General features: G+C 42.9%; 1 protein-coding gene across 1 annotated transcript in view; it reads right to left on the bottom strand.

Moving 5' to 3' along the window:
• The window catches only part of CAPN9 (calpain 9), a gene marked incomplete at its 3' end in the record, with an annotated part of 565,834 nt that overhangs the window by 336,510 nt on the left and 203,827 nt on the right, over positions 1-25,497 (bottom strand). The window contains exon 9 of the mRNA XM_082250935.1: positions 18,753-18,913. Coding sequence (XP_082107061.1) covers positions 18,753-18,913 — 161 coding nt within the window. The remainder of the gene's footprint in view (positions 1-18,752; positions 18,914-25,497) is intronic.

Below are 25,497 nucleotides of genomic sequence, written 5' to 3'. Positions count from 1 at the left end.
GGGCCCTGATCTCAAGGAATGTGTGATGAAGATCATTAATCTTCAAACTTTCTATTCTAAATCTAGTCGACCCTTGGCGGTAATGCACCCGAATGTAAGGGATTATACTTACTATTCTCCGATCCACAACGCCTACTCCCGAATAGACCGCATTTTGGTCCCTCAGTCGGACTTACCGTTGGTGTTCTCATCCAGCATCGACAATTTTTCTATGTCAGACCACGCCCCGGTCCATGTGTGCATGGGATGGGACTCTAGACCACCTAGACCTGCTACATGGCGTCTGAATGAATCACTCTTGCAATCCCCAGAGTTTAGGGTAAAAATAGAGGAGGCGCTGAGATATTACTTTCTAGAAAATAAAGATGACTCCCTGTCTCCCTCAATTATTTGGAAGGCCCACAAATGTGTGGCTCGAGGGGTTATGATGCGGTTGGCATCCCAACAAAAAAAAACTCAGGAGAAAAAGGTGAATGAGCTGCTCTCTCAAATTGAAGACCTAAGTAGACTCCATAAAAGATCTTTGGCTATTGAACATTTGGCCCCTCTCACTCGGGCAAGAGAGAAGCTAAATTGCATTCTCTTTCTAAAGATAAATAGGAGACTGATATGGTTTAAAAGACACTCCTTTGAATTTGCAAACAAACCAAGGATGATGTTGGCAAGGGCATTAAGGGGACCTAGGCAACAAACATCCATCCCCCTCATAAAGATGGCGGGAGGTGGGGAGGTGTCCACCTCGTCTGCAATTGCAGGTGAATTTCGCTCATTTTATCACTCCCTGTATAATCTACAGAGTGCAGGGGGTGGAATAATGGACCATGTTAAACAATTAGAACGGATAGAATCCTATCTCCAAAACTCTGGTATGCCCGTGTTATCTGCGGAACAAACACTCGCTATGGAAGGAGAGATTACAGAAACGGAATTGGTTGCTGCATTATCCCAGGCCAAGGCACATAAAGCCCTGGGTCCTGATGGACTTACATTACCATACTATTAACATTTCAAGTCTCATCTAATACAACCTCTTTTAAGGCATATGAACTCAGTTCAGGACGGTAAAACTGCCTATAGATTCATTGAGGGCGTATATTACGCTTATACTCAAGGAGGGGAAAGATCCCCTTCTATGCGGCATTTACCGTCCAATTTCTCTTCTAAATTGTGACATAAAACTCTTGGCAAAAAATACTCGCAAACTGCCTCATGCCTTACATTCCTCATCTGATATATTACAACCAGGTTGGTTTTGTACCATCGCGTGAGGCGAGGGACAGTACCACCTGGGTTATAGATATCATCTATGCGGCACGTTTCCCACAATAAAATGGTGTTGCTTTCTACTGATGCGGAGAAAGCATTTGACAGGGTGGCCTGGAGTTTTATCGAGGCCACCCTGTCATATATTGGACTTGGTCCGCAGATGTTAACATTTATTTTATCACTGTACGCTAATCCCTCAGCAGCGGTGCGTGTTAATGACTGGAGATCGGATTTTTTTTTAATATCAAACGGGACAAGGCAGGGATGCCCGTTATCTCCTCTCATTTTTATTTTAACACTTGAGCCTCTACTTTGTTCAATACGTAGATCTTCAAATATTGCAGGGATGTGGGTTGCCGGTGAGCAGCACAGGGTGGCCGCTTTTGCAGACGACCTTGTATTCTTCGCCACTAATCCAATTGCATCACTTCCAAATATATTGGAGGCACTTAGAGTATATGGAGCATTAGCTAACTACAAGACCAATCTCACCAAGTCGTCAGCGCTGAGTATTTCTATGCCACTACAGGAGGAACTTCAATTACGCGCATCATTTCCGTTTTGTTGGATTGAGGGCTCATTAAAATATCTTGGGGTCCAAATCACAGCAGATCCATTGGATCTATACAGAAATTTTTTTTACCCTTATTAAGGAGGATTAAAGAAGACTTGAGGATATGGCAGCAGTTATTTCTAGCCTGGTTCGGTAGGTGCAATGCACTTAAAATGAATGTCCTACCCAGGATTCTGTACGTAATGCAGGCCCTGCCAATTGCAATTCCCCCGGCCTTCTTTCACCAAATTAGGGTGTTGTTCCGCTCTTTTATCTGGGCTCATAGGTCCCCGCGGATTCGGTTACAGATCCTGTCCCTGGCTAAAGCTCGGGGCAGGGATAGGGTTACCGGATGTATTTCTATATTACAGGGCTATCCATCTGACACGGGTAGTGGAATTGTAATAGGGCCTTTAAACGATGGGTGGGGCTCGAAGTTGACAAGGTGGGTCAATTGACCCCCCCCCCGCACCGTGGTCGATATACTCTTCTATGGATAAGGCCTATGTACACCCTACTATAGGGACAACAATACGGGAAACTAGATATATTCAACGACTCCCCAAGATATCCCCAAATCCATCTCCTCTGATACCGATTTTAGGCAATCCTGAATTTCCTCCGGGATGTATGAGTGTAAAAGTACGGCGCTTAGCACAGGTTGGTAAAATCCGTATATATGACGTGTGGAAGCAAGGCCAAATACCTACACAGGAGGAGATTATGGCATGGCTAGATTCCAAATTGGATTATTTTAGAATCTTCCAATTGAGACATTTCCAAAGACACATCAACAAAGGGGGTATGTTCCTCGGAACCTAACCCCTTTGAAGAGATGTGTATTTCGGAGGCTCCACCCAAACATTTGATATCTTTATTTTACGCATGGCTGTCAGAAGACCAAGAAGATCAGCAGCTTCCGTTCATACGGAGATGGGAACGTGAGCTTGCAATATCCCTGTCTCCTGGACAGGTCAATAAGATTTTGACCACAGTCCATAAATCATCTATGGACTGTAAAACCCAGGAGATGGGATACAAAATACTCGCTAGGTGGTACAGAGTCCCTGAGGTGCTGCTTAAAATGGATGAGAACTGTTCGGATAGATGTTTGCGTTGTGGATCGGAGGAAGGGACTATGCTCCATATTTCCACATGTCCCTCCATAAGGGTATTTTGGACAAAAATCGCTTTAATTATTAAACAGTTGACTGCAGTAGAGATCCAGGATGAACCCGCCTTATGTCTTTTACACCTTACAAAAAGCTCTTTAAAAAGATATAGAAAATCTCTGACGCTTAGACTTCTAAATGCTGCGAAGGCCTGTATACCTGCCATGTGGAGACAAACCCAGATACCTACTTTGACTTTGTGGTTCTCAAAAGTAAAAGAGATCCATAAGATGGAGGAACTGACATCTCTGCTAAAAAATACAGAGCCCGATGGCTACCATTGGTACACTTTACTGGCACGGAGGCTTTCTTAAATACTATATGAGGATTAAATTCTGTGTTGTATGGGCATCTAATTCTCCCCCTCTCCGCTCCCCCCCCCCCGTGTTGTTCCCTTTTCCCCCTTTTTTTTTTCCCCCTGGGGTGCTAGGGAGATACTCCGAGCACAAATGTTTTTTTTTTTTTCCTTTTCTTTTTTCTCAAGTCTATGTACAGTATAATGTAATGACTCTATGGAGTTTCATAAGGGCAGGTTCCCCTCCTATCACACAGTCTTTAGATTGTGAAGAGGGCACATCTTTCACTAGGTCTTAGTGTCATTGAGGTGGTTTTGGCTTTTTTTTTTCTACCCCATTTTATGGGGATGATAATAATTGATTAAGACACACTTGCACATTATGGTTTGATTTTTTGTTTGTCACAGAGTGATATATTGATATTGGACTCACAATGGAGCTAACATTTTCTATAACACTTCACAGATTTTTGTGTATTATTAGACCGGAGGTATCTTCCCCTCCCTCCTCCCCCCTTTTTTTTTTTATTTTTTTTTATTATGATGTTTCGATGTATGTATTATTTTTGTGGTTTAGTTGGTTTGTATATATAAAAAATTAATAAAAATTGTCAAATTTGAAAAAAAAAATACACTTGAAAAAGTTTACTCAGAGAACACCCCCACTTCAATATGTGGCATTGGGGGGGGGGGGGCACACATTTATTACACCAGTTCTACAAGTAATTGGCCAGTATCTGTTGTCACTATGTGTAGCAGAGTTGACACAGCAAAAGAGGCCAAATGTTTGCAGGACTAAAATACACTCTTAGAAAATTATACTGTTAAATAACACCCCACTTCAATATGTGGCATTGGTGTAGCACACCAGTTCAAAAAATTGGCCAGTGAGTTTGGCGCAGTGTGTACCAGACTTCACTCAGCAAACTAGGAAATATTGTTGCATGACACAAATACACTTGAAAAGGTTTACTCAGAGAACACCCCACTTCAATATGTGGCATTGGGGGGGGGGCGCACAGGTTTATTACACCAGTTCTACAAATAATTGACCAGTATCTGTTGTCACTGTGTGTAGCAGAGTAAACACAGCAAAAGAGGCCAAATGTTTGCAGGCCTAAAATACACTCTTAGAAAATTATACTGTTAAATAACACCCCACTTCAATATGTGCCACTGGTGTAGCACACCGTTTCAAAAAATTGGCCAGTGAGTTTGGCGCAGTGTGTACCAGACTTCACTCAGCAAACTAGGCAATATTGTAGCATGACACAAATATACTTGAAAAAGTTTACTCAGAGAACACCCCACTTCAATATGTGGCATTGGGGGGCGCACAGGTTTATTACACCAGTTCTACAAATAATTGGCCAGTATCTGTTGTCACTGTGTGTAGCAGAGTAAACACAGCAAAAGAGGCCAAATGTTTGCAGGACTAAAATACACTCTTAGAAAATGATACTGTTAAATAACACCCCACTTCAATATGTGGCATTGGTGTAGCACACCGGTTCAAAAAACTGGCCAGTGAGTTTGGCGCAGTGTGTACCAGACTTCACTCAGCAAACTAGGCAATATTGTAGCATGACACAAATACACTTGAAAAAGTTTACTCAGAGAACACCCCACTTCAATATGTGGCATTGGGGGGGGGGGGGGCGCACAGGTTTATTACACCAGTTCTACAAATAATTGGCCAGTATCTGTTGTCACTGTGTGTAGCAGAGTAAACACAGCAAAAGAGGCCAAATGTTTGCAGGACTAAAATACACTCTTAGAAAATTATACTGTTAAATAACACCCCACTTCAATATGTGGCATTGGTGTAGCACACCGGTTCAAAAAACTGGCCAGTGAGTTTGGCGCAGTGTTTACCAGACTTCACTCAGCAAACTAGGCAATATTGTTGCATGACAGAAATACACTTGAAAATGTTTACTCAGATAACACCCCACTTCAATATGTGGCAGTGGGGGGGCAATTGGTCTATCACACCAGTTATAATACATTATAAGTGCTTTGGTCACTGTGTGTAGTATTGCTGCAGCAACGCTCAGTCACCACACCTGTCACAATGCTGCACAGTGCACAATAATACTACTAATCCACTATAATATGCTTTCTACAAAGTATATTATACTGTGGATTACCCCCCTCTCCCATCCCCTTTTTACATTTGCAGCCCTTTAAATTACTTTTGTGGACATTAGCGATTTGTGTCACTGCAGATGCCGATCTCTAACTGCCCCTAAAGCACAGACTGGATACCTGATCCTATACTGAAGAGACTTAATAGACCTATACCGACATTGCAGCCCTTTAAATTACTTTTGTGGACATTAACAGAGCGATTTGTGTCGCTGCAGATGCCGATTTCTAACTGCCCCTAAAGCACAGACTGGATACCTGTCCCTAACCTGAAAAGAGACTGGACCTATACCAAAATACCAGCCCTGAAATGGACTTTTGTGGACATTAACAGAGCGATTTGTGTGTGACTGCTGCCGATCTCTAACTGCCCCTAAAGCACCGACTGGATACCTGCCCCTAACCTGAGAAGATACTAGTAGATCTATACCAAAATACCAGCCCTGAAAAGGACTTTTGTGGATCTTCACAGAGCTATTTGTGTCTGGCAATCTCTCCCTCATGAGCACAGCAGACCTCTCCCTACACTGGCAAAAAAGCGGAATGTTAAATGGCCGACAGCTCAGGGCTATTTATAGGGTAGGGGGCATGCCCATGTGATGAAATGTTTTAATTGGCTGTCCTGTTCCACCTGACGGCTGTGTCATGGGTCAAAGTTCTCCCCAATGTAAACTAATATGGCCACCGCGAACAACGCCATGTGTTCACAAATTTGGCGGGTAGCGAACAAGCAAAATTTGCCGCGAACCGCAACACCATCCCTATAGGAGAAGGGATGAGTGGGATACTCGAACTATGAACTCTGCACAATCTTGAGGACAACTAGCTGTAGTGTGCGGCAAGGCCGCTGCTTCACCTTTCCACGGAAGTGAAGATAGTTTTAAAGGTTCCTGTTTTAGTTATTCTTTTCAGGGTTCTGTAACTGGCACCCCCTTTCCTCTCAACACCAGTGTGCTAATGTCTGTCCACTGACCCTAGCTTCTGGAGTGGTCCCTTTCCTGGCAGACCCCTGGGCAAGTTCCTCTGTACTCACAGACACTGTTTTTCCAGAGTCACCGTTGCCTCCAAACTCCACTTGTCAGCATCCACTGGACCTCTGCGTTCAGCAACACCTTCAGGGTCACCAGGCCGACTGTCTGTGACCACCTTTCCCAGCTGCAGAAGGAGAAACAGCCGTACTTTCCTTCTGGGACTTGGCTACCCGCCCAAAGACCCCCTGCCTCATGTGCTTTTATACCCTATCCCATGATGGAGCTCTCTGTGTGTCAACCCACTCGGACAGTTACAAAAGCCTGTGTATCATTGGCCAGGTTTCCTCCACTGTCACACAGGCCTCCCTATTGGATACAGTGGGGACACTCCCTCAGACCAGATGAATACACACTGAGCACAATGAGCAGGCTTAGCTATCAATCAGGCTCCCCTGATAAGCAGAGAGAGCAGACTATGTTTTACCTGCTGCTCCCCTGTTAAACAGGCAGAGCAAACTATTCTCCCTGCCTATCACCTAACTAGGAGGGTGCTACATATTATTTAACTGAAAGGGTAGTTGATGCTTTAAATAAACTTCCAGCAGAGGTAGTAAAACAGTCAATAGCAAATGGCTTCAAACATGCAAGGGACAAACATAAATCTATACTCAAAAAAGTTAAGGAAAAAAATAAATAAATAAAAAAAAAAAAATGGGTAGACTCGATGGAATACTCAGTCTTTTTCTGCCATCACTTTTCTTCTTCTTTCTTCTACAACCCAATTCCAAAAAAATTGGGACACTACAAATTGTGAGTAAAAAAGGAATGGACTAATTTACAAATCTCATAAACCTATATTTTATAAGCTTTGTGTACCATGTCATTGGCGTACATCAGCAATTCCCTCACTCTCTGAGTGGTTTCGCAGACTGAATAGAACTGAAGAAATAGAAGAATTGATAGCCATTTCAAGAGACGACATATCTAAGTTCTCTGCGGAATGGCTAGACTGGCTCCAATATAAGGAGACAGATGAGTACAAGTCCAACATGTGCGTTCCATAATCTGGTCCCATGGGCCACGGTACTACAGTACTACATTAGAGCCGGGTTCCCTGAAATGACTAGAAACTGGGAAGTCGTGCTCAATTTCACCATAATGCCTGACTCCTCCGGACCCCCCCTTTGACCTTCCCTTCTCCCCCCCCCTTTTTTTTTTTTCTTTTCTCCCTCCTTCTCTTTTTTCTCTATTCTCCTAATTTACCTGTTCTTATCTACCTCTTTGTCAAGCTATCTTTCCGCACTCCCAATGATTCTTACCAAGAAACCTGCTCCCTTATTACAGACGCATAAAAGGAGCACATTTTTTTTTTTTTTTCTTTCTTGGGTTTTTTTTTTTTTAATCACTAGGCATTCCCTATCCCCACGACGAAATCAACCCATTAAAAATTTGCACATCTCCCAGCAAGCATGAGTATCTGCCCTAAAAGGCAGACAACAATCCCCTACTTGACTTACCTTTTTCTCTGCCGAGATACTAGAAACCTCTCTTTTACCATATAACACTGTAACTCCCCTGCCTAGTAGAGTGCTCTAACCATATGCTTTTTGTGATGCCTTCATGTGTCTGTAAACATGTAACTTCTTAAGTTTTCACACTTATATATAACTTGATATTATGTGGGTTCATTGACTTTCAATTTATTTGACTGTATTCATTTCATGTTATGCCTTGCTTTTAACAAAATAAAAATTTGTTTATGGAAAAAAAAAAAAAAAACCTATATTTTATTCACAATGTAATATAAATAACATATCAAATGTTGAAAGTGAGACATTTTGAAATGTCATGCCAAATATTGGCTCATTTTGGATTTCATGAGAGCTACACATTCCAAAAAAGTTGGGACAGGTAGCAATAAAAGGAAGGAAAAGTTAAATGTACATATAAGGAGCAGCTGGAGGACCAAATTGCAACTTATTAGGTCAATTGGCAACATGATTGGATATAAAAAGAACCTCTCAGCGTGGCAGTGTCTCTCAGAAGTCAAGATGGGCAGAGGATCACCAATTCCCCCAATGCTGCGGCGAAAAATAGTGGAACAATATCAGAATGGAGCTTCTCAGAGAAAAATTGAAAAGAGTTTGAAGTTATCATCATCTACAGTGCATAATATCATCCAAAGATTCAGAGAATCTGGAACAATCTCTGTGCGTAAGAGTCAAGGCCGGAAAACCATACCGGATGCCCGTGATCTTCGGGCCCTTAGATGGCACTGCATCACATACAGGAATGCTACTGTAATGGAAATCACAACATGGGCTCAGGAATACTTCTAGAAAACATTGTCGGTTAACACAATCCACCGTGTTATTCGCCATTACCGGCTAATACTCTATAGGCCAAAAAATAAGCCATATTTAAACATGATCCAGAAGTGCAGGCGTTTTCTCTGGGCCAAGGCTCATTTAAAATGGACTGTGGCAAAGTGGAAAACTGTTCTGTGGTCAGATGAATCAAAACTTGAAGTTCTTTTTGGAAAACTGGGACGCCATGTCATCTGGACTAAAGAGGACAAGGACAACCCAAATTGTTATCAGCACTCAGTTCAGAAGCCTGCATCTCTGATGGTATGGGGTTGCATGAGTGCATGTGGCATGGGCACCTTACACATCTGGAAAGGCACCATCAATGCTGAAAGGTATATCCAAGTTCTAGAACAACATATGCTCCCATCCAGACGTCGTCTCTTTCAGGGAAGACCTTGCATTTTCCAACATGACAATGCCAGATCACATACTGCATCAATTACAACATCATGGCTGCGTAGAAGAAAGATCTGGGTACTGAAATGGCCAGCCTGCAGTCCAGATCTTTCACCCATAGAAAACATTTGGAGCATCATAAAGAGAAAGATGCAACAAAGAAGACCTAAGACGGTTGAGCAACTAGAAGCCTATATTAGACAAGAATGGGACTTTTGGAAAAAAAAAAAAAAAAGAATGGGACAACATTCCTATTACTAAACTTGAACACCTTGTCTCCTCAGTCCCCAAACATTTGCAGACTGTTATAAAAAGAAGAGGGGATGCCACACAGTGGTAAACATGGCCTTGTCCCAACTTTTTTGAGATGTGTTGATGCCATGGAATTTAAAATCAACTTATTTTTCCCTTAAAATGATACATTTTCTCAGTTTAAACAGTTGATATGTCATCTATGTTGTATTCTGAATAAAATATTGAAATTTGAAACTTCCACATCATTGCATTCTGTTTGTATTCACAATTTGTACAGTGTCCCAACTTTTTTGGAATTGGGCTTGTACTTTGTTTCTATGATACCCTTATTAATGCTTTTTGTTTAAATTACAATTAAGCTGATGTTCTGTGGCTAGAACCTATGCAAATCTGTTGACAAGCAAGTCTCTTCAACCCCTCTTCCACAAAAGATCCTCTACATGACACCTCTAGAAGAGCAAATTGATTTGTAGTATTCATCCTCCGCCTTTACCTAATCCCTGTCCAAGAGAATGGCAACCTTGCTGGAACAGAAAGATCAAGGACCCTCTGAGGATCTGGACCTACGATTCCTGCCTTGGGAAATACCTGGGAATTGATGGACTATAAGAAAATGTTTAAAACTAAAACTTATATAAAACTTACTGCAACTTGCTTTCTAAATTACAAGTTCCTCTTTTTTACCAGTCTCTTCAGTTTTTGAGAAATACTTAAATATTTCCTTTTAAGAACTGAACTTCCTATCAGTGGCGGATCCAGGGGGGAGGGGGGGGGGGGGTCAACGTGTCAATTGCCCCCTCCTGAAAATATTACCCACTCTAGTCCCAAGCCCATACTAACAGTGTCTCTCCCAGGCCAGATCCTCTGTTGTTGTACTGCCGCACTGCTGGCCTATATGTTCTATGCAGTGCACTAGTTGCTATCGCCGCTTGGCGTCTAGCAACCAGTGACGTTCTTGACAGCCTGAGGAGGAGGAGAGCGAAGCCCCAACATTCAGAGCGGAGCCTCCTTCTCCTCTGCAGCGCGTGTAGTGTTGGCTCCACCCACCTCCTCCCTCCAGCTTCTCCAGGCTCCAAGCCAGCAAGGTGAGAGATGCAAGCAGAGATGACTGGAGTCGGGCACACAGCTCTGGAGAGGGCAGGGCGAGGACAGAGCAGTAGGGGAGTGGTGATTGAAGGATAGGCAGACAGGCAGAGTTGCACTGAGGAACACATGGCTGCTCCCTGGCCTGGATGCTGCTGATTGCATTGTTCCTGCTGGCTGTTGGAGCTTGTCTTTTATCTTCACACACTGACATGGATTTCTGATGACAGACAGGTAGGAGCTCTGACAGGGAAAATGTTATTCCCTTCCTCCACCATACAGTAAGCAACTTTATCAATGCATGGGGATGCCCTCCTCCTAGTGATCCCCCTATTCAGTCTAAAAGACATCCAATCTGATCAGCATCACATGGAAATGGATCCATGGTCAAGGATCACACACATACATCCTTAGCAGGTCCACCACTACTTGTCACTTTGTAACAACAAGCATCCTTACTGAGCCCCCGTTCACATCGGCGCAATTTGACATGTGATTTGACAGGTCAAATTGCATGTCAAATCGCAGCCTATTGCAGGCAATTGGAGCATCCCAGTCGGTAGTTCCTGCACTACTTTTGGCGACTTTGGGGGCGATTTTCAATAGACATCTGTGCATAAACCCGCACAGATGTCTCTCAAGTCGCCCCTGAAGTCGGACTGAAATGCGGCTTTGAAATCGTGGGAGTTCAGATGAACTCGCACAATTTCAAAGCCGCATTCAATGTGAACGAGGGTTAAGGCTAGGTTCATACCTGTGCGGGTGATTGCTGCTGCGGGACAGCACCTGCTCCCACAGCCGCAACCATCCACACAGAAAAACGGGCTGTTATTCAGGAGATGCATGCGGATGCCATTAATCCTAATGGCACTGGCGCACAGTTGAAACCGCAGCAGCCGCTTCCTGCTCTGGGAGCTGCACTGCACTTGCGGCTTCCATGCGGGCCACAATTTCAAAAATGGGACAGGGACCTCTTTCCTGCATTTCAAGGAAATTTCAAAGGATTTCAAGGAACCTCAAAATGAGGTTTTGCCTAGGGTGTCGAAAATCCTTGCACCCGCACTGAAGCAGATGTACAATGCTGGCTCAGCCTGGCTGCCTCCTTAGAGTCTCAATTGCTCTTCCATGGGCGCTCCTACCTACCTATAAAAGTGAGTACAATTAATACATTCTATTGTCTAAAATCACACAATACAGTCAGGTATGGTTCCCATATTTTTTGAAAAAAAGTACTTCTGAAAATCATATGTAGAAAACACAGTTGCAATTTATTATTCGTCTACCCGCTATTCTGTGAAGCTGGAATTGATCATTAACTACTTCTGGACCAGGCCTATTTCTGACACTTGTTTTTTACAAGTTAAAATCAGTATTTTTTGCTTGAAAATCACTTAGAACCTCCAAAACATTATATATATATATATATATATATATATATATATATATATATACTTTTTTAGCAGAGACCCTAGAGAATAAAAGTGAGATCCTTCTAATATGTTATGTCACACCGTATTTGCGCAGCAATCTTACAAACGCAATATTTAAAAAAAAATACAGTTATTTGAATAAAAAAAGAAGAAAACAGTGAAGTTAGTCCAATTTTTTTCTATAATGTGAAAGATAATGTTACGCCGAGTAAACTGATATCAAACATGTCATGCTTCAAAACTACGCACACTCGTGAAATAGCGACAAACATTGGTACTTAAAAATCCCCACAGTGTAACGCTCCTGCGTTTTTGTAGTAGGCTGGATTTGCAGCTGCAGAATCTCCACTCAGTAGTCATGTAGAGATGTGTTGAATAACCAGATCCAACTCTCCAGACTCATCACTGTGGGCCCGTCAGCTTCAGCATACAGATATACACACACTCAATAAGATCTTCCTGGAGTGATAGGATGTATATGATAGTATGAAGGTGATGTGCTGAAGGGACAGGTGTGAACAGTGACAGAGATGGTAAGCACTCGATAGAAATGTTCAGGAGAGTATTAGATGGTATTTAGGTAGAATGCAGATAGGTTAGTAATCGAGTATGGTAACAGGTGGTAAGGACAGCAGATGACAAATACAGGATAGGCTAACCCAGTGCAAGGATAGATGGTAGTAGACTCAAGAGCTAGCAATCTATGTAACAGTGCAGATGATAGAATTAGTATGCATAGATAGTAACAGTCCTTAATGTGCAGAGGTAGGTAGTGTAAGTTAGGTTATGGAGGATTCCCCTGTGGGGTACTTATCACTAGTAAGGTTAGTAGTAGAGGGGTCCAGTAGTGAGGGAGTGATCCGATAGCGAGATACAGGGATCAGTAGCGAGGTTCCGGTCTGTTCCAGGTAAAAGCAAATAGCTGGAGGTTCCAGCAGCGAGACAAGCTTGTAAGCATGTAGACACACAGGCACATAAGCACAGGCACAGACACAGACACAGGGACAGAGAGTGAAAGCAGTAAGCCAAGAGTGATCCGGTAGCGAGATATGGGATCAGTAATGAAACTAGTTCAGGTAGCGAGATACAGGAGCGAGTGACATCAAGTATGGCTGCTTCGCAGACGGCTTGAACGAACTAACCATGCGGTTAGAACGAACAACGTGAGAGAGAACGCCGGCGGTTGAAATAGCCGCTCAGAGCGGCGCTCGGCGATGACATCATCCGTCTTAAAGGTGTATACGTACCACCTAATTAGAAAGGTGGGACACATATTGAAAGGAAATGGAAATTAAGGGTACCAGAGGTACCAGAATCTTACAGTACCCCCCCCCCCTTAAGGCCAGCTCCGGAAGGCCTATAGCACTGGTTTCTCCGGGTATTTCGAGTGAAACCTTCGTATAAGCCTAGGTGCGTGAACATCAGAGGTATCCAACCAGGTGTCGTCTTGGGGTCCATAGTTCTTCCATCTTATGAGATACTGGAGTCTTCCTCTGTGGATACGAGAATCCAAAATCTCCTTAATCTCATATTCTTCTCCGCCTTCAACTTGTACTGGAGGTGGAGGCAAGATGGTAGGCCTTATTCCTTGGTTAGGAACATGGGGTTTCAGTAGCGACACATGGAAGATGGGATGGATCTTGAGATCTGCCGGTAAGGTGAGCTGTACTGCAGCTTTTCCAATAAGTTTCTTAATTGGGAAGGGTCCCAGAAATAAAGGTCCAAGCTTTTTGCTAGGGATCTTTAACCTTAAATTTTTTGTCGATAGCCAAACGAGGTCCCCAATAGCATACTGAGGAGAAGGTCTTCTACGAAGGTCGTAGTACCTTTTTTGTTGACTATGAGCGTGTGAAATAGTGGTATTAAGTAAACCCAGAGAGTCTTTTATTTGGGTAAGATAGTCCGAGGCTACTGGGTTACTTGATGGTAGGATGCGTGGTGGAAGAAGTGTGGGATGAAACCCATAGTTCAAGTAGAACGGACTCTGCTTAGTAGTACTGTGGGTTGCATTGTTATAAGCAAATTCCGCCAGAGGGAGAAGGTCCACCCAATCATCCTGTAGGTATGATGTGTAGCAACGCAGATATTGTTCTATACACTGGTTGACTCTTTCAGTCTGTCCGTTGGTCTGAGGGTGGTAGGGTGAAGTGAGCTTTCGCTCAATCCGTAATATTTGACAAAGAGCTTGCCAAAATTTGGAGATGAACTGTGAACCACGGTCGGATAAAAGAGTCTTTGGAATTCCGTGTAACTTGAACACATGTTTCATCAGTAGTTCCGCTATTTGTTTAGATGAAGGTAGTCTACGGATAGCGATGAAATGTGCCATCTTTGTCAGGTGGTCCACTGACACTAGAATGGTAATAAATCCTTTAGATGGTGGTAGTTCTACTATAAAGTCTAAGGACACAACTTCCCATGGAACCTGGGGTATTGGTAGACTGCAGAGTAGACCAGATGGTTTTGTAGTGTCAATTTTGGACCTTGCACAGATGTCACATGAAGAAACAAATTTTTGTACAGACGTCTTCATATCAGGCCACCAAAACTGCCTGGTAAGCAAATTAAGGGTTTTCGTCATACCCATATGTCCTGCCATGGGCACATCATGTGATAACTCCAAGATCTTGGTGCGCATAGTAGGGGGTATGTAGAGTTTGTCGTTGTAATAGAGGAAGCCTTCTGCATCAGTACTTAGTTGTGGTGGAGGTGAATCCAATCCTATACTGTGCAAAATCTCTTCCTTCAGGGAACGAACAACCCCAATAATACGTTCATAGGGTATTATAGGAATAGAAGGGATTTCGGCGCAGTTATCTTCGGTTAATCGTGATAGCACATCCGCTTTTTTATTTTGTCTGCAAGCGTGTAGGTCACTAGGAAGTTGAATCTTAGGAAGAATAATGACCATCGTACCTGCCGGTGGGAGAGAGTTTTGTTAGTCTGGAGGTATTGAAGGTTTTTGTGATCTGTATATATGAGTATTGGTAACTGGGTACCTTCAAGTAGATGTCGCCAATTCTCCAGTGCCAGTTTTATGGCAAGCAACTCCTTTTCACCCACTGGGTAATTCACCTCTGGGCTGCTTAGTGATTTTGAGAAGAAAGCAACTGGGTGGAGTGGTGAAGTATTTGTTGGTCGTTGGGAGAGAACTGCTCCTACTGCCATATTTGACGCATCTACCTCTAGAATATATTGGAGGGATGGGTCTGGATGGCGTAGTATGGGAGCAGAAGTAAAGCTTGATTTTAACAAGCAGAAAGCTCGATTTGCTTCTTCTGACCATTTGAATGGTTTCTTTATACTTGTCAGTTGTGTGAGAGGTCTCACAATAGCAGAAAAGTTCTTGATGAACTTCCTATAGAAGTTTGAAAATCCAAGAAATCGCTGTAATGCCTTACGAGTTGTTGGTATAGGCCAGTCCAGAATACAGGATATCTTGCTCATATCCATCTTAATTCCGGTTTTGGATATGATGTATCCTAGGAATAATATTTCTTCTTTATGAAATAGGCATTTTTTTAATTTCACGTATAGATTGTGTGCGAGTAATCTGGATAACACAAGTCTTACATGTTTTATATGTTCAGACAGAGATCGAGAATAGATAAGTATATCGTTCAGATATACTACAACACAGACATCAAGTAAGTCTCTAAGTTTATGAACCTCTGGAAAAGCTGCGGGAGCATTACACAACCCGAATGGCATCACAAGATATTCGAATAATCCGTATCTGGTTCTGAATGCTGTTTTCCACTCATCTCCGTCACGGATTCGGATTAGGTTGTATGCCCCTTTTAGGTCCAATTTAGAGAAGTAAGTAGCCCCACGCACTTGTTCGATTAGTTCAGGGATGAGCGGTAAAGGATAGCGATCCTTTATCGTAATCGTATTTAATTGCCTATAATCGATAATAGGCCTAAGACTTGAATCCTTATTGCGGACAAAGAAAAGTCCTGCAGCTGTGGAAGAAGTAGAGGGTCTAATGAACCCTTTTTTCAAATTCTCATCTAAGTATTCCTTGAGATGAGAAAGTTCATCCTGTGAAAGAGGATAAACATGACCGAAAGGCAATTTGCTGTTAGGGAGTAGATCGATAGTGCAATCATAATCCTTATGGGGAGGCAACACTTGAGCATTTTTCTCAAGGAATACTTCGGACAGATCCTGATAGCATAATGGTGCAATCTCATCTGACACCACAGACAGGATCTTTCCAGAAGATGGGAGGTTACACGTAATCTCGCAATAGTGAGAAGGGAAAGTTAAAGTCCGTCGGTTCCAATCTATGATTGGTTGATGTGTGTGTAACCAAGGAAGTCCCAAAATAATGGGATAATGGGGTGAAGGTAGTATATCAAAAGTGGTGGTCTCCATATGAGACTCGTTAGCAGTGACAAGGAGTGCTTGTGTCTGGTTGGTGATTGGACCAGAAGATAGCGGCATACCGTTAATGAAACTAACAGAAACAGGTTTAGGTTTTGAAATAATAGGTATTTTATTTAAGGTAACAAAACATGTATCAATATAGTTCCCACAAGATCCTGTGTCGATCATAGCCTTGGTGGTAATCCTAGTCTGGTCCCACTGTAATGTTAGATGAACAAAGAGATAGGGGTTAGAAAAGGAAGTCGTTAATCCTCCTAGCAAGACATGTGAACACTCACCCTCTTTTTTGCGGACAAGGGGACAGACACTTATCAAATGATCCGGGGATGCGCAGTACATGCAGAGGTTTCTGGATCTTCTTCTGGCTCGTTCAGTAGTTGACAAAGGTGGGCGTATGGTTCCTACCTCCATGGGAGTAGGGTCAACGGCCGAAATCCGAGAAGGACTAGACAATGGCATTCCCATTTTCTCAGCCTTTCTTTCTCGCAGTCGCCTGTCGATGTTGATACTGAGTTGTATTAAGGCATCCAAGGTGCCAGGTAAATCCGCTCGGGCGAGCTCGTCTTTAACAGCTTCTGATAACCCGAGTCTGAATTGAGTTCGCAGAGATGTATCATTCCACCCTGAATCAAGGGTCCATCTTTTGAACTCTGCTACAAAGTCTTCTACAGGTCTACTACCTTGTTTTAAAGCCCTCAATTGAATATCAGCAGTACTCTGCCTATTGGGGTCTTCATATAAGCTAGCGAGTTCCGCTAGGAATAAAGAATAGGAGTTGAGAAGCTGATCATTTTTCTCAAAGAGAGAGTCTGCCCAGGCCCGTGGATCACCCGTTAAGTATGAAATAACGGTACAGACTTTAATTTGATCAGTAGGGTATGTACGAGGTTTTAACAAAAAAAGCAATTGACATGCGTTTTTGAATTCACAAAATTTTTTCCGATCACCTGTAAACACTAGAGGAGGGTTTATTTTAGGTTCAGGGGGCTGAGCAGCAGTAAGCCGTGAAAGACGGGTTACCTGCTGTGTCAGAGTTTGATTTTCTTCTTTTACTTCAGTAAGAGCAAGTATTAATGCATTTACTTGTTGTGTTAATTGTGTCACTTGAGTGGGTAATTCTGCTGAATCCATTTTTTGGGTTCGTTCAATCTGTAACGCTCCTGCGTTTTTGTAGTAGGCTGGATTTGCAGCTGCAGAATCTCCACTCAGTAGTCAGCTTCAGCATACAGATATACACACACTCAATAAGATGTTCCTGGAGTGATAGGATGTATATGATAGTATGAAGGTGATGTGCTGAAGGGACAGGTGTGAACAGTGACAGAGATGGTAAGCACTCGATGGAAATGTTCAGGAGAGTATTAGATGGTATTTAGGTAGAATGCAGATAGGTTAGTAATCGAGTATGGTAACAGGTGGTAAGGACAGCAGATGACAGATACAGGATAGGCTAACCCAGTGCAAGGATAGATGGTAGTAGACTCAAGAGCTAGCAATCTATGTAACAGTGCAGATGATAGAATTAGTATGCATAGATAGTAACAGTCCTTAATGTGCAGAGGTAGGTAGTGTAAGTTAGGTTATGGAGGATTCCCCTGTGGGGTACTTATCACTAGTAAGGTTAGTAGTAGAGGGGTCCAGTAGTGAAGGAGTGATCCGGTAGCGAGATACAGGGATCAGTAGCGAGGTTCCGGTCTGTTCCAGGTAAAAGCAAATAGCTGGAGGTTCCGGCAGCGAGACAAGCTTGTAAGCATGTAGACACACAGGCACATAAGCACAGGCACAGACACAGACACAGGGACAGAGAGTGAAAGCAGTAAGCCAAGATTGATCCGGTAGCGAGATACGGGATCAGTAATGAAACTAGTTCAGGTAGCGAGATACAGGAGCGAGTGACATCAAGTATGGCTGCTTCGCAGACGGCTTGAACGAACTAACCATGCGGTTAGAACGAACAACGTGAGAGAGAACGCCGGCGGTTGAAATAGCCGCTCAGAGCGGCGCTCGGCGATGACGTCATCCGTCTTAAAGGTGTATGCGTACCACCTAATTATTGAAAGGAAATGGAAATTAAGGGTACCAGAGGTACCAGAATCTTACACACAGGCGACACTTTAAAAATTTCTACAGGTTACCAGTTTAAGGTTACAGAGGAGGTTGAGGGCTCAAATGATTGTTCTCGCTCTAACGATTGCAGAGATAACTTTTCGGGCAGTGCCCCTCCTGAGACTAGACTCTGGATCCGCCCCTGCTTCCTATAGCCCTGCATATATATAAGTCAGCTTCTGAAATAAAGAAAGAACAGAACGAAACTGCCTGACATACGTGTGTATCTGTTCTCTGTGCTAGCATAAAGGATTACATTTATAAAACGGATAAGAACTTTTTCACATCTGATATGTTTAGAGAGTAAATCAGTCACCTAAGAAATTTCGACATCCTCCAGCTGTGGAGCCTCTGACCCAGCTTCCTTGATGGACATTCACTTCCCACTTATGTTCTGTGTCATCATCTAGTGCATCAGGGCTGAGGTTGCAAATTTCAACTTTATCAAAGTATCTTTTAAAGTCTTCAAACTTCATCCTAAACAAAAAAAACAAATAAAAAAAGACTTAGATTACAGCTGTGCCCAGGCTGTGGACATTTACAGTACATATTCTTAACATGCAATAAAATAGCTTTAAAACAAGCTCTCATTCACCTCTCTAGTTGCTTGTATTGTGAGCTAATTAATTCTCAAATATCCTCAATCATCACAATCCTCACCCCAATCCAACATTACTGTCCCTCACTCCTTGCCTCTTATCCATTCAGCACTGCCCTTTCCCTCCCCTACCCCCCATCCTTTACTTTTGTACCTTGTTCCTCAATCCCCATCTAATGCTACTGCCCCCTGTTTCTTACCTCTAAACTAATGCTGTGGCCCCTGTGACAAACTCACTCAGGACAGAGGCTTTTGGAGGGAAATGCAGGCTAGCCTCTTGCCTACTGACTATGAGCCCTGGCTTTTAAGGGAACCCTACTGTGATGGGAGTGACTTTGGTTGGGGGGCCCGTGGAACCCAGCTTACCTTAGAGAGGTTGAGAAATCCCTCTCTCAGCTCCCTAGGCCCCTCTTATATGTAAGTCACTCTGTGTCTATTAGGGGCACAGGGTGAGCAAGAAAATTATGGACTTAATGTACACTGAGAATATGGTTTGGATTACTTAAATGGGACAGCAATATTTGTCAACAATATACAGTCAGGTCCATAAATATTGGGACATTGACACAATTCTAATATTTGTGGCTCTACACACCACCACAATGGATTTGAAATGAAACAAACAAGATGTGCTTTAACTGCAGACTTTCAGCTTTAATTTGAGGGTATTTACATCCAAATCAGGTGAAAGGTGTAGGAATTACAACAGTTTGTATATGATCCTCCCACTTTTAAGGGACCAAAAGTAATGGGACAAATGGCTTCTCAGCTTTTCCATTGCCAGGTGTGTGTTATTCCCTCATTATCCCATTTAAAAGGAGCAGATAAGAGGTCCAGAGTTAATTTCAAGTGTGCTATTTGCAGTTGGAATCTGTTGCTGTAAACTCTTAATACGAGATCCAAAGAGCTGTCACTATCAGTGAAAAAAGCCATCATTAGGCTGAAAAAACAAAACAAGCTCATCAAAGAGATAGCAAAACATTAGTTGTGGCCAAATCAATTGGTTGGAACAACCTTAAAAAGAAAGAACGCACCGGTCAGCTCAGCAACACCAAAAGACCCGGAAGACCACAGAAAACAACTGTGGTGGATGACCGAAAAATTCTTTCCCTGGTGAAGAAAACACCCTTCACAACAGTTGGCCAGATCGAGAACACTCTCCAGGAGGTAGGTGTATTTGTGTCAAAGTCAACAATCAAAAACAGTCAAAAACAAGAGAAGACTCCACCAGAGTGAATACAGAGGGTTCACCACAAGATGTAAACCATTGGTGAGCCTCAAAAACAGGAAGGCCAGATTAGAGTTTGCCAAACAACATCTATAAAAGCCTTCACAGTTCTGGAACAACATCCTATGGACAGATGAGACCAAAATCAACTTGTACCAGAGTAATGAGAAGAGAAGAATATGGAGAAGGAAAGGAACTGCTCATGATCCAAAGCATACCACCTCATCAGTGAAGCATGGTGGTGGTAGTGTCATGGCGTAGGAATGTATGGCTGCCAATGGAACTGGTTCTCTTGTATTTATTGCTGACAAAAGCAGCAGGGTGAATTCTGAAGTGTTTTGGGCAATATTATCTGCTCATATTCAGCCAAAGGCTTCAGAATTCATTGGATGACGCTTCACAGTGCAATGACCCAAAGCATACTGCGAAAGCAACCAAAGAGTTTTTTAAGGGAAAGAAGTGGAATGTTATGCAATAGCCAAGTCAATCACCTGACCTGAATCCGATTGAGCATGCCTTTCACTTGCTGAAGACAAAACTGAAGGGAAAATGCCCCAAGAACAAACAGGAACTGAAAACAATTGCAGTAGAGGCCTGGCAGAGCATCACCAGGGATGAAACCCAGCATCTGGTGATGTCTATGCGTTCCAGACTTCAGGCTGTAATTGACTGCAAAGGATTTGCTATCAAGTATTAAAAAGCGAAAGTTTGATTTACGATTGTTAATCTGTCCCATTACTTTTGGTCCCTTAAAAAGTGAGAGGCACATATACAAATGGTTGTAATTCCTACACCGTTCACCTGATTTGCATATAAATACCCTCAAATTAAAGCTGAAAGTCTGCAGTTAAAGCACATCTTGTTTGTTTCATTTCAAATCCATTGTGGTGGTGTATAGAGCCAAAAAAGATTAAATTGCGTCAATGTCCCAATATTTATGGACCTGACTGTATCTCGAGGAATATATGAAGACTCTGGGACTCCAGGTCTAGGATCCATGTTAAAGGCCTAGCTGCCTTATGCTAATAAGAGACTGCTTCACACAGTCAGACTTATAACAGATGCTAATATCATCAGCTCAACCACCTGTCTTCCATACTGTGACAGGAAGTCAGGTTAATCTGTGGATGTAGTCACAGACAGGAGATACATTTCCACCTGGTTTAGAAAATTCACCAATTACTATAGGGTGTCGGGTGCAAAGGTAGCCAGAACTGTCTAAGGACATTGAACAGACTTCAGCTGTTCAGAATGAGGAAATTAAGGCCTCTATAATTTGTCCAGAGGAAGTCTAAGGATTGCTGCCTCCTGACGCTGTGTGAGCTGGGGAGAGGAGGACAGTCCGATGTGTGCCTCCCGACGCTGTGTGAGCATGGGAGAAGGAATGCCCCCTGAAGCTGTGTGAGCATGGGGAAGACCTCCTGGAGCGATGTGCGCTGAGGAGGGTAAAAAGGGTGAAGACTTCTCAAGGTGAGAAAATGAACTATTTCTATGTGAAGGATGTGAAGAGAAAAACCAATGCATGTTTTCTATGTGAAAGGAAAGTCCAATGAACATGTGCTGTGTGAAGAGAAAAGGGACATTCTCTATGTGAAGAGATAATAAATGGACTATTGATAGTCTGCTGTATGAACAGCCAAGTCTGCCCAACAGTAGGTTGGGGACAGACTTCCGTAGGTAGGTTCCTGTGTGTGAGAAGGTAGCCGCCCACAGTGGCAAGGATTTATTTTGTGTTTTATTTTATTTTGGATGTTGGATGTTTTTGACGCTTGCAGTCTGGTGAAGAAAATTGCATGAATAAACCAAACTGTTTGCAACCACTTCTCAGCTATCTCCCTGTGTAACGAATTCCCCCAAGGGGTCATCCATGCCCGCCACCAAGGTAATCCCTCACAATACATTGTTGATTATGTTGGTTTACTCACCTATTGTCTACTCTGGGTTCTGTGTTTATACTTAGAAAAATGTGTAATGTGTTTTGTTTTAGCCTTGTTGCAGTGCTGAGTTAATTATAACATTGTCTGGGTCTGCATTCTCATTCACATATTTTTTCTGTCCAGATGGCTAGTTAATTAGTTCAGGTTAATTATGTTTATGTATACAATTTCATCTGCATATGATAATCTGATCAGACTTACCTGACCTGATGAGGTATATATTTGGTATGAGTTTGTTCAATAAAGGTTCCAGATCTATAGAAGCTAAGTTGTTGGCTAGCTTTGTATGTAGGGTGGCTGTAATATCTGATATCAATGTTCAAGACAGAAGGAAGTGGTATTTTGATGGAAGCCCACAAACGCAGTGTGGATCGCCGTTCCGTTACAGCCCCCGTTTCCTCACCCCAATTTGACACTGCTCCACTGCTTATCACCTGCCTGTCCAGCAGTCCACCACTCTTCCCCTTCATTTTCACTCCCACACCTCATCCTCATTCAATGCTTCTGTCCATTGCGTTCACCTCACATGCCTATTCTGCTGTACCAAGCTCCTCACCTCTATCCAGTGCATCCCTCCCAGTTTAGAGTCCCCAACTCCACAGTCGTAAAGGAGCTATAAAGGCAGAAGGTTTTTCATCTTAATGCATTCAATGCATTAAGATAAAAAGCCTTCTGTGTGCTCCAGCCCCCTTCAGCCCCCTAATACTTACCTGAGCCCATCTCTATCCAGCGATGTCTACGAGTCCCTTGGCTGTCTGGGACTCTCCCTCCTGATTGGCTGAGACACAGCAGTGTCGCTATTGGCTCCCGCTGCTGTCAATCAAAGTCAGTTAGCCAATCAGGAGAGAGATGGCGTGGCCAAATGTCTGCTCTGTGTCTGAATGGACACCAGGTGCTCCATCTCGGCTCGGGTACCCCCATAGCAGGCTGCTTGCTGTTGGGGCACTTGACAGGAGGGAGGGGCCAGGGGCACAGAAGAGGGACCCCAGAGGAGGAGGATCCAGGCTGCCCTGTGCAAAACCACTGCACAGAGGAGGTAAGTAGAACATGTTTGTTATTTAAAAAATAAAAAACACAGGACTGTATACACTACACCCTGCTCCACTTCCCAAGCAAATCATTTCTGGAATGCCCATATTTTTTTCCTAGTTAAAATACTTTCCTACAGGTGGGAGGGGGGAGCAGAGATTACATTTTTTTACCAATCTACTTTTAAGATGGATGCCTTATGATAAATAAATTGTGGTTTAATCAGAATGAGGGGCCCCAGTATCCTACCTTTTGGCAGGATAGGCTAATAGTTTCCCATAATACATTTAACATCTCTGGTAATTGCAATAAAACAATTGCATACTATTTCTTTTTCTCTTAATACACCCCTGTCTTTTCAATACACTCTCCCAATAATCTCTGCTTATTTCGTACCCCACCTTCACCAACTCTTCTTGATCATACCCTTTATCTTTAAATCTTTTCATTATAATAGCTGACTAAATCAGGTAAATCTTCAAACCTTGAACAAATCCTCTTGATTCTTGTAAACTGCCCTTTGGGGGACATTGTCTATTCACATAGGGTGGTGACAGTTTGTGATAGGAATGTACAAATTCGGATCTGTTATTTTAAAATATGTTCTGGTATACACTTGCCTCAATTGACAAATTTGCTTGAATCAAAAAAAAAAAGTTTCCATGTTAATAGTTTTTGAAAATTCAATACCATATACATTATCATCAATAATGGAAAAAAAAAAAAACCTATTCTTGGGACTCCATATCCCCTTCACAAACTGTCACCTATAAATCTCCTACAAACCCACAAATCATCCAACCTTTTTCCATAAATTGCTATATAATATGCCCCATTTTGGCATGAGGAGATTTGCCAAGCTGGGGGCAAACTTAGCTCCCAAAGCAACACCCTTCTTTTGTAGATAATTTTGACCACCATATTAAAAATAATTCTTGGACATCCAAAAACTCGAGGGCCTACAACAGGGATGTGCAAACTGTGGCCCTCCAGCTGCTGCAGAACCATGAGGCATAGCAAAACTGACAGCCCCAAGCATGGCACTCAGAGGCATGATGGGACTTGAGGTTTTGCAACAGATGGAGGGCCACAGTTTGCAAATCCCTGGCCTACAAGATAAACTTCCTTTGTATTCTCTTGATATCCCACTGAACCTTTTAAAGCTAATTTCAAACCTCAATTCCATCATGATGTTTTATACTGGTGTACAAAGAGGTTTTTTTCAGGGGGGCGTGGCCAGCGCACACTGAATATAGCTGCATAACAGCACAGTTCTGCGAGGGCGAAATAAACCACCACTGAGCTCCTGAAATGAGTGGTTTCGGGTTAAGAGCTGCAGAGACACCCGCGGATCATGTCAAAGAGGAGGAAGGACCGTGGGAAGCCGGGTCGGATGCCGGATTTCTTCTGCCCGTCAGCCAGACGAGGTGGCCTATACATGGCCACATGAAAGGAAAGATGGATGCAGGTGCGGACGATAAGGACTCACATACCAGGTATGCACACTATTCCACTGCCCCATCTGGATCTTCATCAGCCTCGAATAGCCCTGCTAAGAATAAACCCAGAACGTCACAATTACATGACTCCCTGAAAGAGTTACAAACATTTACCCTGTCTATGGATGATACACTGGACCTGAATGGCTCTATAATGGCCTTCTCAACAATTAATCAGCCAATTCTAGATACCACATTAAAAGACATGCTTGTGTCATTGAGGAGTACAAGTCACACAGACATGATGTCCATGATGCAACAATTTAAATCTGAAATTAGTGAAGTCATCAACAGAGTGCTCCACATTGAAAACAAGATGGGAAACTTTGCTAATACATTTAATGACCTAGTAGATGCCCATAATGAGAGAGAGGATGATTTCAACTGGATCAAATCCAAGTTGGCTGATTTGGAGGACAGGTCCAGACGCAATAAAATCAAGATCAGGGGGATCCCTGAGTCAGTTAAACATCATGACCTGCATGCCTTTTTTCATGACACTGCACCGAGAGGCCCTTCCACGCCTCCCCTTTGAGGAACTAGCCATTGACAGAATCCACAGGCTTCCTAAACTAAAGCACTTACCAGAACACCTTCCTAGGGACCCGATCGTATGAATACATTTTAAAAAATCCAAAGAAAAATTGATGGCCTTCACCAGAAAAACGGAGAGCTGGCCTGCATGCATGAAGGGCCTCTCATTCTTTCCTGATCTATCACAATACATGCTCCAACATAGGAGAAACCTAGCCACAGTTACCAAAGCACTG

This window comes from Pelophylax lessonae (genome assembly GCF_965119305.1).
Source record: "Pelophylax lessonae genome assembly, chromosome: 3".
Lineage (NCBI taxonomy): Eukaryota > Metazoa > Chordata > Amphibia > Anura > Ranidae > Pelophylax > Pelophylax lessonae.
This window is presented reverse-complemented; position numbering and strand designations above follow the sequence as displayed.